The sequence below is a fragment of the Lipotes vexillifer genome, unplaced genomic scaffold (genome assembly GCF_000442215.2).
Source record: "Lipotes vexillifer unplaced genomic scaffold, Lipotes_vexillifer_v1.1 scaffold545, whole genome shotgun sequence".
Taxonomy (NCBI): Eukaryota; Metazoa; Chordata; class Mammalia; order Artiodactyla; family Lipotidae; genus Lipotes; species Lipotes vexillifer.
Window position 1 is genome coordinate 1,128,180 of NW_006779129.1, and position 14,328 is coordinate 1,142,507.

The 14,328-nt window shown below is 54.3% G+C and overlaps 1 protein-coding gene across 1 annotated transcript; it reads left to right on the forward strand.

Moving 5' to 3' along the window:
- The first annotated feature begins 608 nt into the window (after nt 1-608).
- Nucleotides 609-2,584, forward strand: LOC103079014 (forkhead box protein K2-like). The gene is given in 2 exon segments (XM_082930945.1): nt 609-1,764; nt 1,767-2,584. Coding segments are annotated over 2 exon segments (1,974 nt in total).
- The last annotated feature ends 11,744 nt before the right edge of the window (nt 2,585-14,328 follow it).

Consider the following 14,328-nt stretch of genomic DNA (forward strand, 5'->3'; position numbering starts at 1 on the left):
ACCCTGTTCATGAATAGGAAGACCAAATCTTCATAAAGATGCCCAGTGTCTCTAAAGGTGTTCAGGCTCAATGCAATTCAAATAAAGTACCAGAGTTTTTGGAATTTCACAAACTGAATCGAGGTTTGTATGAAAGAACCAATGTCCACGAATTGTTAAGTATCTAGAAGAACCAGGTGGGCGATTTGCCCTGCGAGGTATCAAGATGTACTAAAAGATACAGGAATTAAGGCAGTGTAGTATCAGAAGAGGGATAGACAAAGGGATTAACCAAACAGGGTAGAAAGCCCCAAAGCCCACCCTCACAGCTATGGAAACAAATGCAGTTAACGCACTTACAGCTCAGCGGGAAAGGATCGGCCTTACAAAGGGTGCAGGAATGTTAGTACATATGTAGTTAAGAAGGAAACTGAATCCTGCTCTCAGAATGTGATTCAAAATGAGTAATAAATTCAAAATACATTAAAGGAATGCAAATGGAAAAGTATTTTAGGGCGCGCCGCGCGTGTCCCGCCCCTCGCCGCCGCTCGTCGCTCGCCGGCCGGCGGCCTCGCTCGGCCCTCAGCTCCGTGGCGGCGGCGGAAGGCGGCCCGGGCCCTCGCAGGCCCATGGCGGCGGCCGCGGCGCTCCCGGGCGCGGGCGGGCCTCCCGCGGGCGGCGGCGCCGGGGGCGGCGGGGGCGCGGGCGGCGGATCCCCGCCGGGCGGCTGGGCCGTGGCGCGCCTCGAGGGCCGCGAGTTCGAGTACCTGATGAAGAAGCGCTCGGTGACCATCGGGCGCAACTCGTCGCAGGGCTCGGTGGACGTGAGCATGGGCCACTCGAGCTTCATCTCGCGGCGCCACCTCGAGATCTTCACGCCCCCGGGCGGCGGCGGCCATGGCGGGGCGGCCCCGGAGCCGTCGGCGCAGCCCGGGCCCGACGCGGGCGGCGACTTCTACCTGCGCTGCCTCGGCAAGAATGGCGTGTTTGTGGACGGCGTGTTCCAAAGGCGCGGGGCGCCGCCACTGCAGCTGCCGCGCGTGTGCACGTTCAGGTTCCCGAGCACAAACATCAAGATCACATTCACTGCCCTGTCCAGCGAGAAGAGGGAGAAACAGGAGGCGCCCGAGTCCCCCGTGAAGCCCGTGCAGGCTCACATCTCGCCGCTGACCATCAACATTCCAGACACCATGGCCCACCTCATCAGCCCCCTCCCCTCCCCCACAGGAACCATCAGTGCTGCAAATTCCTGTCCATCCAGCCCCCGGGGAGCAGGGTCTTCAGGGTACAAAATGGGCCGTGTGATACCATCTGACCTCAATTTAATGGCCGACAACTCACAGCCAGAAAATGAGAAGGAAGCTTCAGGTGGAGACAGCCCAAAGGATGATTCAAAGCCACCTTATTCCTATGCACAATTAATCGTACAAGCAATTACGATGGCTCCTGATAAACAACTCACCCTAAATGGAATTTATACGCACATCACGAAAAACTATCCCTACTACAGGACTGCCGACAAGGGCTGGCAGAATTCAATTCGCCACAATCTCTCTCTGAATCGTTATTTCATCAAAGTACCACGTTCCCAGGAAGAACCAGGCAAAGGCTCATTCTGGAGGATAGATCCTGCCTCTGAAAGCAAATTAATAGAGCAGGCTTTTAGGAAAAGACGGCCTAGGGGCGTGCCTTGCTTTAGAACCCCTCTGGGACCGCTCTCGTCTAGAAGTGCCCCAGCCTCTCCCAATCATGCTGGAGTGCTGTCTGCTCACTCCAGTGGCGCCCAGACCCTGAGAGCCTGTCGAGGGAAGGTTCACCAGCCCCTCTGGAGCCTGAGCCTGGTGCCTCACAGCCCAAACTCGCTGTCATCCAGGAGGCACGGTTTGCCCAGAGTGCACCAGGCTCACCTCTGTCTAGTCAGCCCGTCTTAATCGCCGTGCAGCGACCACTGCCACCGACGATCAAGCCTGTTACCTACACTGTCGCCGCCCCTGTGACCACCTCGACCTCCCAGCAGCCCGTCGTGCAGACGGTTCACGTCGTCCACCAGATCCCAGCGGTGTCTGTCACCAGCGTGGCTGGACTGGCCCCAGCAAACACGTACACCGTCGCAGGACAGGCCGTGGTCACTCAGGCTGCCGTGCTGGCCCCCCCTAAGGCAGAGCCACAAGAGAATGGAGACCACAGAGAAGTAAAAGTGAAAGTAGAACCTATTCCTGCGATTAGCCATGCCACACTAGGTGCCGCTGGCCGGATCATTCAGACGTCACAGACCACCCCTGTCCAGACGGTCACCATAGTGCAGCAGGCACCTCTAGGTCAGCACCAGCTTCCAATAAAAACTGTAACACAAAACGGGACTCACGTGGTGCCAATCCCCGCCGCCGTCCACGGCCAGGTGAATAATGCAGCGGCGAGTCCCTTGCACATGCTGGCAACACACGCCTCGGCGTCGGCCTCCCTGCCCACCAAGCGCCAGAATGGCGACCCGGCGGAGCAGCCAGAGCTAAAGCGGGTCAAGACAGAAGATGGCGAGGGCCTCGTCATCGCCCTGAGCATGGATGCGCCGCCGGCAGCCGTGCGGGAGAAGGGCGTCCAGAACTAGCAGCCGGGAGAGTGTTTCTCACTTTAACGTCAACTCTGTGGTGCCAAAAGGAGACACTGCCTCTCACCGACGCTCAGAGCGCGTTCCCTCGGTGGGTAGAGGGCCCTGTGGTTGGACTTCACCTCAGCACTGGAAACACAAACCCAGGTGGCCTTAAAACTCCTTAATTTAAAGACTGAAGTCACCCCTGAACAAAACTACACGCAGCAAAGCTGGGCTCCGGCAGTGTCTCCCCGCCCAGCGCTCAGCTTAGTTCCGAGTAGATACTCTCAGTCCTTCCGAGGGAGGACGCACCCGGTGCGAGCAGGCCTGCTGGGCCGGAGCCACCCCGCCACCAGTAGACAAGACAGTATTTTGTTGTTCACGTGTGGAATTAGAATATTTTGAGGTGTACTTTCTTTCTTTACAAAATAATGGGGTCTTTGACATTTCAGATCACTCCATTTCTACTCTGGTAATTTTGGAATCACACAGGACCTTTTGTGTGGATTTCATTTGGGGAGAAGAAACAAAGTAGTTTCGTTTGTTTTTGTTGTTTGTTTTCAGCCTATGGAATGATTTACTTTTGTCTGTCCTGTTTAAGTTAAATGGAGCTACTTGACATCTACAAATTTTCCACGTTAGAGCAGTTACCTGATGAATCAATCCACCTCCATTTCCGTGTGTAAGACGGACAGACACACAGACGGACACCCGCGGCCACTTGTAACCCTGACAGAAAGAGCTGCCAGAGCTCGCGGAGCTGCACTTACCCATTTCTCTTTCTTGCTACTTTTTGTTGTTTGTTTCTTTGTGTTGACTTTGTCCCTGGCATAATTTTCCACTCTAAGTAAAACAAGTCTCCTATGTAAAAAAAAAAAAAAAAAAAAAAAAGTATTTTAAACTGAATATATAGAAGAATATTTAATGATCACAAGGGGAGGAAGGATTTCTTAAAACACAAAACATTCATCCATAAATAACAAGATTGACACATACGACTACATTAAAGAACTGTTCATAAAAAGACACAAGTATGAAAGTGAAAAGACAAGCTGGTGGCGCAGTGGTTGAGAGTCCGCCTGCCGATGCAGGGGACACGGGTTCGTGCCCCGGTCCGGGAAGATCCCACATGCCGCGGAGCCGCTGGGCCCGTGAGCCATGGCCACTGAGCCTGCGCGTCCAGAGCCTGTGCTCCACAGCGGGAGAGGCCACAACAGTGAGAGGCCCGCGTACCACAAAAAAAAAAAAAAAAAAAAAGAGGCAAGCCGAAAACTGAGATGAGACATTTGCCACAAAAGATTAGTATCCTGAATACGTAAAGAACATCTACACATTTTAAAAGGAGAAAATCAAATGACATAAAAGAAACACAAAAACAAATGTCACAGTAAAGATGTAGGAATGGCTCATAAAGAAATGAAAACTTGCTCTTCCCCATTAGTAAACAATGCAAATTAAACTTACTAAGAGATTCCACTGTGTACTCACCCTACGTTGGTAAGGATGGGGAGCAATTGGAACTCTCCTGCACTGCCGAGGCGTGTGGGGTGGTACTGCTTTGGAAGACTATTTGACATTTCCCAGTAGAATTAAAGATACACCTGCCACATCATGCTGCAATGTCATTCTTAGACATGTAGTCTGGACCAGTGTTTTTCAAACTGTACACCCATTAGTGAGTGATGAAATCAATTTCATAAGATGATGAAAGCAGTGATGATGATGATGGTGGTGGTGATGATGGTGATGGTGGTCATGGCGATGGTTGTGATGGTGATGATGGTGCTGGTGGTGATGATGGTGGTGGTGGTCATGGTGATGGTGATAATGGTGGTGGTGATGATGGTGATGGTGGTCATGATGATGGTGATGGTGGTCATGATGATGGTGGTCATGGTGATGATGGTGATGGTAATGATGGTGGTGGTGATGATTGTGACGGTGGTCATGATGATGGTGATGGTGGTCATGATGATGGTGGTCATGGTGATGATGGTGATGGTAATGATGGTGGTGGTGATGATGGTGATGGTCGTGGTGATGATGGTGATGGTGATGATGGTGGTCATGATGATGGTGGTCATGGTGATGATGGTGATGATGCTGGTGATGATGGTAAGAACAACAACAACAATAATAGAAAATAGGGTAGTAAATGTCAGCAAACATTGCACAGTCTAGGGTAACTATTCCTTCATAACCATTGGTTTCAGTTATGTGGGTGTGCCCTGTGTTACCATGAAAATATGGTGGTCAGAAAGTTTGGAATACACTGTCCAGAGAAACACTTTCATCTGGTACGTGCGTATTGGGTGACACGCACAAGAAGGATTATAGGAGAAAACACTGGAACCAACCCAAAGTCCCCCGGCAGGGAGTGCTCTACAGACGTGCCTGTGAACTCAGACAAGTGCCTGCTCTTGTTGAGACACATCCCCACCCTCCCCTCTGCTCTGTACCTGAAAACCACACTTCCCGGGCTCCCTTATCAAGGGGCTATAGTTGAGCTTCAGCCCATGGGATGTGCTGGCTGAGATGGGAGGGTGGGAGGAGGGGAAAGCCAGGGCTTCTTCCATCTTTCTTGCCTCAGGGGGCCTGTAGGTGGGCAACCGCAGCCCCTCCATGGTCAAGACCCCTGCCCAGCTGGCTCCCACTCTGGTGACAGCCTCTCCCTTGCCCGAGGTTGCCCACTTGAGGTTTCGGCCCTCTCTCCCCTTCATGTCCAGCTCCCCTCATTAAATTCTGTCAATAACCGAGTGGGGAAAGTGAGCAGAGGACATGCAGTACGATTCTTTATAAAGCTCGGAAAGTGAAACCAAGTGATTTACAAGTCTCTGTGCACATGGTGTTCATTATAAAGAGTGATGGGGAGAGGCTCGTGGGGGACGGGAGGTGGCAGGGCAGCAGACACCTTTGGGTCCCCCCCAAGTCCCGGGGCCTTTTGCCAGTTCAGGGCGCCCCATCGGGAATTCAAGAGCAGCATCTGCTCTCCGCCTGCCGGAGGGCTTTCTCTGACGCACACAGTACGTCAGGGTTGCGGCTCCCTCGCCATCGTGGAGGGCGTCCCTGAGCCTCAGGGTCCACAGGTGTCTCCAGGGCCCAGGCTGGCTTGGTCACCGGCCCTTCGATGGCTGCTTCCCTCCCGTCCTCCTGCCCCACTGCCCACCTGTCTGTGTCTCCTGGGGTCACCTCCTTGGCTGGAATCCTCATCTCAGAGTGGCTTCTGGAGCCACTGGAGGAGACAGTGGTGTATTTGGGTGCAATTTTTAAGTTGTTATTCTTTAAACACCGTGTATGTATTATAAACATACTTCTGAGTGTATGATATCTTTTACAACAAGAAAAGTAAATTAAAATGTGTAAGACCAGACTTACAAATGGGGATGAATTTTTGTGATACAATGTGGACGCTCCAGGAAAGTTCTTGGTTGAAGACGGGCATCCCGACCAGTTCCCATCCTGTGCCACCAGACCCGTGACGGGACACATGAGCACTCCTGAATCATGCAGGGAGGCCTGGGGTGCTGGCCCAGGACAGAGCCCAGGAGGGGGTGGACCCAGATGCCCCTGCCTGCCCCCCGCCCTGCCCAGCCCCCTCTGTTCCCTCCTCCTCCATTGTCCCCCTTCCTCTGAGCTCACACCCACTTCCCCATCTGCTTCCCCTTTTCCTGTTTTCTGTCAGGCCCTTCTCTCTGCCTCAGCCTCCCTCTGGGTTTTCTGTGGATGAAGGAGGAGGAAAGGGCGGGTGCAGGGCCTGGTGGGCAGAGAGGACACTGACAGCCAGCTGTGCCCTCTTTCCAAGGCCTGCAGGATGCCAGGCTCGGCCCTTCCCTCTGGCCAACTTGGCTTTGGACACCGCCTGTGCGGGAAGGAGGCTCTGGAGGGTCCCATTCCGCTCACTCGCTGCAGGGCCCTTGTCTGCACCCTGACAAGCCTGTACAAAGACCCTGTAGAGACGCCCTCAGCCGGTCTTGATTTTATTTATGGCTAAAGGAAAAGGAAACCAGGCCGGAAAGCCAGCCAGCCCTGAGTCACAGGCTGCGAGCTACAGAAATACCGTGGCAGCGAGCCGCCTGGGCCCCTGGGCAGGTGTGAGCTCCTTCCTGGCTGTGTGGGCCCCACCCCTTGTGCTGGTGGCAGAGGTGCTGCGCCCCTTGAGGAGGCCTGGGGAGGAAGGCCTAGTGATGATGGAGGTTCCCAGGGTGCCCAGTGGGGACAGGCCAGGGAGACGCCCTCTGACCGCCCAGGCGGCACTGGAGGTGGAGGGATAGGTGCCTGGGATCTCCAAACACACGGGGGACTCCTTCCCTCAGGGGCAGCTGGGCCTCAACCCTCCCACTCACCCAGCACCTCCAGGGGGACCAACGTCAGTTCACCTGCAAACGAGCATGCCCAACCCCCGAGCTCAGGGGATATCTGTGGCTGGCACTGCCCAGGGCCCCGTGGGGGCAGGGGACATGGCCGTGGTGCTTGCCTGGGTTCTGGGGGCTGCGAGGGACCACGCCTGGTAATCCAATGGGCATGCGTGTGCACGTGTGCATGTGTGTGCATGTGTGGGTATGTGAGTGTTTTCTGGTTTTCTTTTAGTAACTCCGAGTTCTACCACGCTCTTTAAGGCATGAAGTCTTTCTTCTCACACCCAGAGACCCAACAGCCATGTAACCTGGTTTCTTTTCCATCCCCCCTCCCTCCCTCCCTCCCTTCCTTTCCTTCTTTCTCTTTACTTCCTTCCTTCCTTCTTTCTTTATGTCGAGAGCACGTTTTGTCAACATAAATTAAGAGTCATACAAATGTTCAGATTCTCTAATGCCGTGTTGTTCCTGGGCTGAATCGCGAGGAAGTGATTCAGGTGACTCCCAAGACACATTCAGAGAGAGGTTCAGCGGGGCGTTATGTACCCCGACAAGTGCAATGCGAACGACCAACGATCAGAAATGACTTGGGTGAGTTAGGGCGCATCGACAACGGAACATGATGCAAGGCTGAAAATTACTGCAATGAAGTCTGTAAAATATGTGGATCACATCTTACTATTAAGTAAAAAAGAACAAAAAAGTGAGCCCATAGTACGTCTAGTGCTATAGCAACATGTGGACACAGAAAAACTAGCGGAGGGCAGAGACAACCACACACGCACTGCGGGTGGGAGGCAGGGGGATGCCCCCAAGCTCCCCTCCGTGCTCCCCTCCCCCACCTTCTCTCACGAGGAGGAGTGGAGATACCCCTGAGAACTACAAATATTTATTGATTCCACTGTGTGTGCACCACTGTGGTCCAGAGTAAAACAATGGAAAATGACACCCCGTCTCCAGAAACTTACAGTCGGTCAGGAGAGACTCATATGCAATTTCAAAAAGGACAAGTGTCGTGACAAAGTCCTAATCACGTCGGGTGATTATGGAATTCACTGTCTAAACCAAGGTAGCTGGGAGAGTGAAGGGGTCACTATTGAAAGCTACACCAGAAAAATGAGCACGACCTGTCCCTGGAAATCCACACCTACGGGCAGCATCTCACCTGATGGAGGCCCAGGAAGGGTCACACTCGACCTGGGCTTGGAGGGCACACAGGTGGACACCAGGTGAACGGGGTGAGGGAGGGGGAGAGGACCTTCCAGATGAAGGAGGGGGCTTCTGGCAAGCACAGAAGGAGGGACACCGGGACTGGATATTCAGCTCCATGGAGCTCAGGCCAGAGCTGATGTTAAATTCCCTGATCGGTCCAGAGAAGAGCCCCCCAGAGGGGAACGTCCGTGAGGAGGCGTGATGTCCTAGTGTGCAGTGTGCCGAGCACGCCTTTTATTTTCTGTCTGATGCTTTGAAATCGGGGCTCTGCTGCTCTGCTGCCCCCCGCAGGGCCTGCCCCTCCCAGGTTAGCTAATCCTAGAGACAGAAAACATTTCTTTCAAATGCAAATGCACTAATCAGAGCCCACACCTCAACACCCCCCCACCCCCACAGGGCCCTCTCACTCTGGGCCACTGTCCACCCGTCCTAATCACCCAGGGCAGGTGCCAGATACCTGGGGACAGCCCCTGCGCCCAGCATCTGCTGGAATGATTCAGACCAGCCAATCCCAAGCCTGCTGACCCTGCCTCACCCATCCTTCCTGTGGAAACCACCATGCAACACCTGCCCACGTTTTCCTATCACTCCCTCTGCCTCCGGACCGACCCTCGCGCTTCCCCACGTGGCCCTGAATGGTGTGGCGTGTGTCCTGATTCCTGGGGTCTGTGGGTATAGACCTCTCCCTTCATGACATCATTTCCGTGTCTGCAGGTTGTACCACATGGGATTAGAACAAGTTCCAATACCCTTAAAACAGCACATGTACTGGGCACCTGCCAAGGGCCCGGCTGGCCTGGGCGGAGGCAGTAGGTAGAGCCAGGCTGCGGACCAAGCAGAGCCTAGGGTTTTCGGGATTTCATGGCTCTGCTGAGAAGTTGGGGTTTTATCCTGACAGGGACCTGCTGGAGTGCTTCAGACATCAGCCTGATTGGCGTCGGCTGTTTTTACCTCTTCAGCCCCGACTTCCCTTCCCCTGCCTGCAGCCGAGCCCTCCATCACTAGACGAGACACGCACCCCAGGGCTCAGGGCCTCTACTGGGCGCCCTCACCCTCCTCTCCCCTCTGCACCCCATGGGCTGATGGGAGGGGCTGCCCTAAGCCCCTCCTCCTGCCGGCCTGGGACCCTCTCCCAGGTCTCCAGAAACCTCCTCATAGGCAAGGGTGGGCCACACTAAGGTAAGAACTTCTCAGTTCAGGTAAGAACCTTTCATTAGGTGCAGTCTGTGGGTGGGAGGTCCAGTGGAGCCCGTCAGTTCGCCATGGGTGGTCCCACAGGATGGCCGTGGGGTGGTCCCTACCAGGGGCTGTGTCCTGGTTGTGTCAGAATCACCCGAGTGTTACTGCCACAAATACAGATTCTAAGGCTCTGCCCAAGACCCTGTAACATGAGAATCTGCAGAGAGAGGCCTGGCTGGGTGTCCCATGGGGCCCTGAGTGGTTCTGATGAAGGGCCAGCCTGGGGAACGGCTGCTGGGCAGGGTTCCAGCAGCTGAGTGCCCTGAGTGCCTGGCCTCCATGCCGAGGGCGCAGGATGGCAGGGAGGCGTGAATGCCACAGCCCGGGGGGAGTGTGCCTCCAGCTGGGCCACTGGGCTCAGGGTGTGGCAGGACTTCAGAGCCTTCTGCAACCCCTGCTCTTTGGGCAGACGGGGAACTTGTGAACCAGACATTAGGCAGCTGCCCCAAGCACTTCTGGTTTCTGGATACTGGACTTGAGAACCATTGCCACCCCCAACGCCCCTCGGGGAAGGAAGTGAACCAGGACCTCAAAAAGCGGGGCGTGGGGGGGGGGGTTGGAAGGCACTTCACCACCACCTACACCTGCCTTACCTTTGCACCAGACTCTTTCCTGCTTTCTGAGGAATGGGATGCTCCAAACTCACTTGTGCTCCCTTCACAAAGAAAACAATTGACGTCAGCAGGCCCCCCTGTTTTATGCTGCTTTATTGCTAGAAAGTTCCTTCTTGTATGAATTTTCAATCTGCCACCCTGCAACTTCTACCTCATCTAACATTCAGTGTGACACCATCAAGGATTGAAAAGGAGGAATTAAAGCTGTTGTTTTCAGGTGCTATGGTTGTTTACATTAAAACCTAAGTCTACAAACAAATTATTGTAAGTAGGAGAGCTTAGTGAAGTCACTATCTAGAAGGTTAATGTACAAAAGTCAGCTGGATTTCTGTACATGAGTAGCAAACAATTCCCCAGAAAAGGAATAAATAGAAAACATATTTACAATAGAATCACAGAATATCAAGTATTTAAGGATAAATCTAGCAAAGTTTAAGTCTCCTGCAGTAGAAATTATAAAATTTCATCAAGATAAAAATTTCAAAGACATACATGGAATGGCATACCATATTCATGGATAGGGGCACGTGTTATAAAGATGACAATTCTTCCCAAATTGATGCATAAATTCAATGCATTTCCAATCAAAATTGCAACAGGGTATTTCATGGGACGTGCTGGGATCAGGCTAAAATGTACACAGAAGAATAAAGGACCAGGAATATACAGGGCATTTCTGAAAGGGGAGTGGGGATTTCCCCACCACATGTCAGGATCACCATGAAATTACAGTAATTGAGGTGATTCAAGGTTATTGTGCGGGTAGACAACTGGGCACCGGGATTGGATAGAGACCCCAGAAGCAGACATACATGTGAGTAGAAGAGAGAGCAAGGTGGGGAGGGGGAAGGAGATACCCTCAGTCAATGGAGTGAGAAAAAAATGGCTACTCACATCACAAAAGATATAACTAACTCCGCATGGGTTAAGGACATAAATGTTAAAGACAAAGCGGTAAATTCTAAGTGGAAAACATGCATGACTCTCTTTTAGACATTGAGGCTGGAAAAGATCTCACAAGCGTGGTGCACAGGTTTGGCTACTGTACCAGTCAGTGTCCTGGCAAGAAACAGGGCATACTCAGAACAAATCATCTATGGAAAATTTTAGGAAGAGATCATTGACAAGGATGTGGGCAGCGTGTAAGGAACCCAATATAGGATGCAGAGCACACTGGGCGGTAACACCAGGGAAAGGGAGGGACTTTGCAGGAAGCCAGAGGGAGCTGTGGGGAGCGGGTCCTGAAGGTGGAGGGACTCACTGACCCTCAGTGGGCGGTGGGGGCACCTGTGGAGTCCGTCCCTGACCTCACCCAGCTCCCAGTCTCGACTCCTGCTGGCGCCTCCCAGGGAGGAACCCACCAGAAGCCAAAGTGCAGCTGCCAGGGTGCAGGCCACCGTCATGCCTCACCTCAGGTGTGAGGGGCTGCGGAGGACAGCAGGAGCCAGAAGTGACCCGCACACCTGGGAGGGAGCGGTCAGCTGGCTGCACTGGGTTACAGGAAGAACCGCTAGTAAAGACGCCCTGGAGAAAGCTGACAGAGGCTGTAACAGGAGAAGAGGCTGACAACACACACAACTGAATATGCGCGGGGTCCCGGGTGCACAGTGACTGCCCAGGAACCAGGATCACAGTCACCCCAATAAAAAAGGGCAAACCCTGGTACCTCGGGTGGACACTTGTTCTGAGGCGTAAGACAAACTGATGCACGTCCACCCAGCCGCTGCCACGCGAGGACCAGCGAGGGGAGAGTCTGGGGTCAAGGACACCCATGAACCAGCTCTGCACTGCAGCCTGGAGCGGGGCAGGTGGGGGTGGCTTCCCCATTGTTCTCACTTCCTGAGCGGTTCCCAGGCTAAGTGGCCCCTCCGTTCCCCACTGCTATAGGCAGGATTACAAGACCACGGCCTCTTCCTGTCCTGGAACAATCCTGCCTGTCAGCCCCTGCCCTGGGAAGGATCCAGAACGCCTCAGAGCTGGAAAAAGCCGTGACCTCGGCAGAGAAGACGGATGCGCCCAGGGCCTGGGTTCTTGCCTCCAACTCCAGCTTGGGATTCCCAACATAAGGGTCCCCGAGAGAAGCTCCTTTTAAGGACAGTGGTGCCGTGGGGCCAGCTGGGCCATTCTTGGAGTGGGGGGTGCTCTGATGGGGACAGGGCCGGCCCAGCTGGTCCAGGAGCGGGAAGCTGGGAGTCTGCACGTGGCCCCAACTCCCCCTTCCCCAGGGACCAGGGACAGCGTCCGGAAGACACAGTGAGGCCAGAAGTGGGCAGAAGTGGTCACCAGCCCTGGCACTGCTCATAGCCTGGACGCCATCACCATCCTCAGGCGAGTCACATCAGCTCAGAGGCCTGGGGTTTTCAGGAAACATTCTGGATCCCCAGAGCCATGATTTGATGTGTAGACTCTTCCTTCTGGCCCAGAAAGAGGGGTAAAGTGCTTGTCTTTGATTTCTCTTTGAGCTCAGTTTGATTTGGTGAGCACAGCAGATCTTTACTCCAGACGCTTCCAGCACAGACGGGGAGTCCGCGTGTGCCCAGAGGTGCCCACCGGGGGGTGTCTGTGCCATGGTGAGCACTGGCCCACACGCACCCACCCACACGTCCGCACACACTCATGCGCCCTCACGCACACAGCAGCCCTGTCCCCCGAGGGCCCTGCCAGAGCTGCCTCCATAGGACCTGCACCCTGTGCCCAGAAGCCTGGCCCCGGTCAGCCCTCTGGCTTCACACACCTTGGGGTTAAAGGTGAAATAGAACAGAAAATAGTTAAATCTGACGGAAGACCGAAAGCTGTGAGGTTTCAGAAGTCCTTGGTGGGGTCGATTCAGAGTTGGTAGGGCTGTGTTCTAGAAAGTGGCCTCAAACAGTGAATCAGCTGTCACTGAACCTTAGCTCTGGGGGAAACAGTCACATTTTTATCAACCAGCCAACAGATGACCTACCTCCTGCCTGTCGCTATGGAAAGCCTCCCTGTTAACGTACGGTTGGTGCGGTAACACGAACACCGGCTGCGGGAAGCCTGTTCTAACACGGGTTTTCCCCGTGAGGTGCACCCTTGCGCCCAGAGTGCAGGCAGCGCTTCAGCCCTGCCCCAGCTCGGGAGGGGGGCAGATTGTTTAAAGTGCAACCACCAGCGAATGCAGAAGGTGGGCACCACCTAGATCTGGAAGAGGACACCCCACAGTCGGAGCTGAACCGGGAAGGCAGAGCTGGCCGCTCCACCTCGGCTGGGAACGGGCGCTGGGACTCGAGCTGGCCAGCGCTCCCTGCAACGACCGCAGCCAATGACCACGGAAGCACACAGTACTGATCTGTGGCTACAGTAAATCTCAGGGAGTAGGCGAATTTACAAGAACAGAATTTGTGAACCATGGAACTGAGATTATTTCCTTTGAAGGAAAACTTAGAGATTAGAAGTAATATGGCAACAGCTTTATGGGAAGGCGTGTTCCCCATCGGAAAAACCCAGGCCTGGTGGACCTGGCGGGCGGCGGGCCCCACCCCAAGGGCTTCAGTGGCTGAGAGGCGGCGAATTCTAAGAGCTCTAACTAAACAAAGGCTACCGGGAGGTTCTCCAGGAAGCAGGCTCTGGGGCTCCGGCCACCAGCAGGAGTCAGTGGGGGCCTGGACACAGCCGTGCAGACAGACGGGGACGGGCCTGGCTGGGACACCCTTCTTGTGCGACTTATGAAGCAGGTTTCCCCCTGTGTGAAAGCCAGCGTGTGGGGCTGGGTTCAATCACCATCAGGCTCCGCATCAGCTGTGTATCTCTGGAAGGGGTGGGGGTGGGTTTCAAAGGAACATAAAGGAAAGATTTGTCATGGATGCGTCATCTGCTGCAATCCCCCGAGACGCTAATGCAAAAATAGTCGGGACTTTTTCAAGGTCACAGTGATTCTCCAGGTCTATTTTAGGGCAAAGTGAGGTCTGAGACACACGAGCACATGGGACTCTGCAGAGGAGAACCGGGTGCTTCCCAGCTCTTCTCATGGGCTGAGTTGATATTTAGATTTGGTTTCAGAACATCTTTTATCTGCAGAGCACTTTATGGGGCTGCTGCGGGGAAACAGGATTGAAAGCTTGAAGGTTAAGGGCTTCCTGTAAAAGCACTTCCAGTAAAAGGACAGCCCAGGTGTGTCCCCACACCTGGCACCACAGACCTGACGCAGCCGCAGCCGCAGCTGTGAGCCCAGCAGGTGACGGCCAGCTCAGGTGGCCGCCTCAGGCCGCCTGCCCAGCTGCCTGGAAGCCCCCACTTGCTGGCTGGGAATTCCTTCTGGAAGGATGCGCCTGACCCCACAGTGCCCATTCCCAGGGACAACCTCGCTGGTGCATGCGGGGGG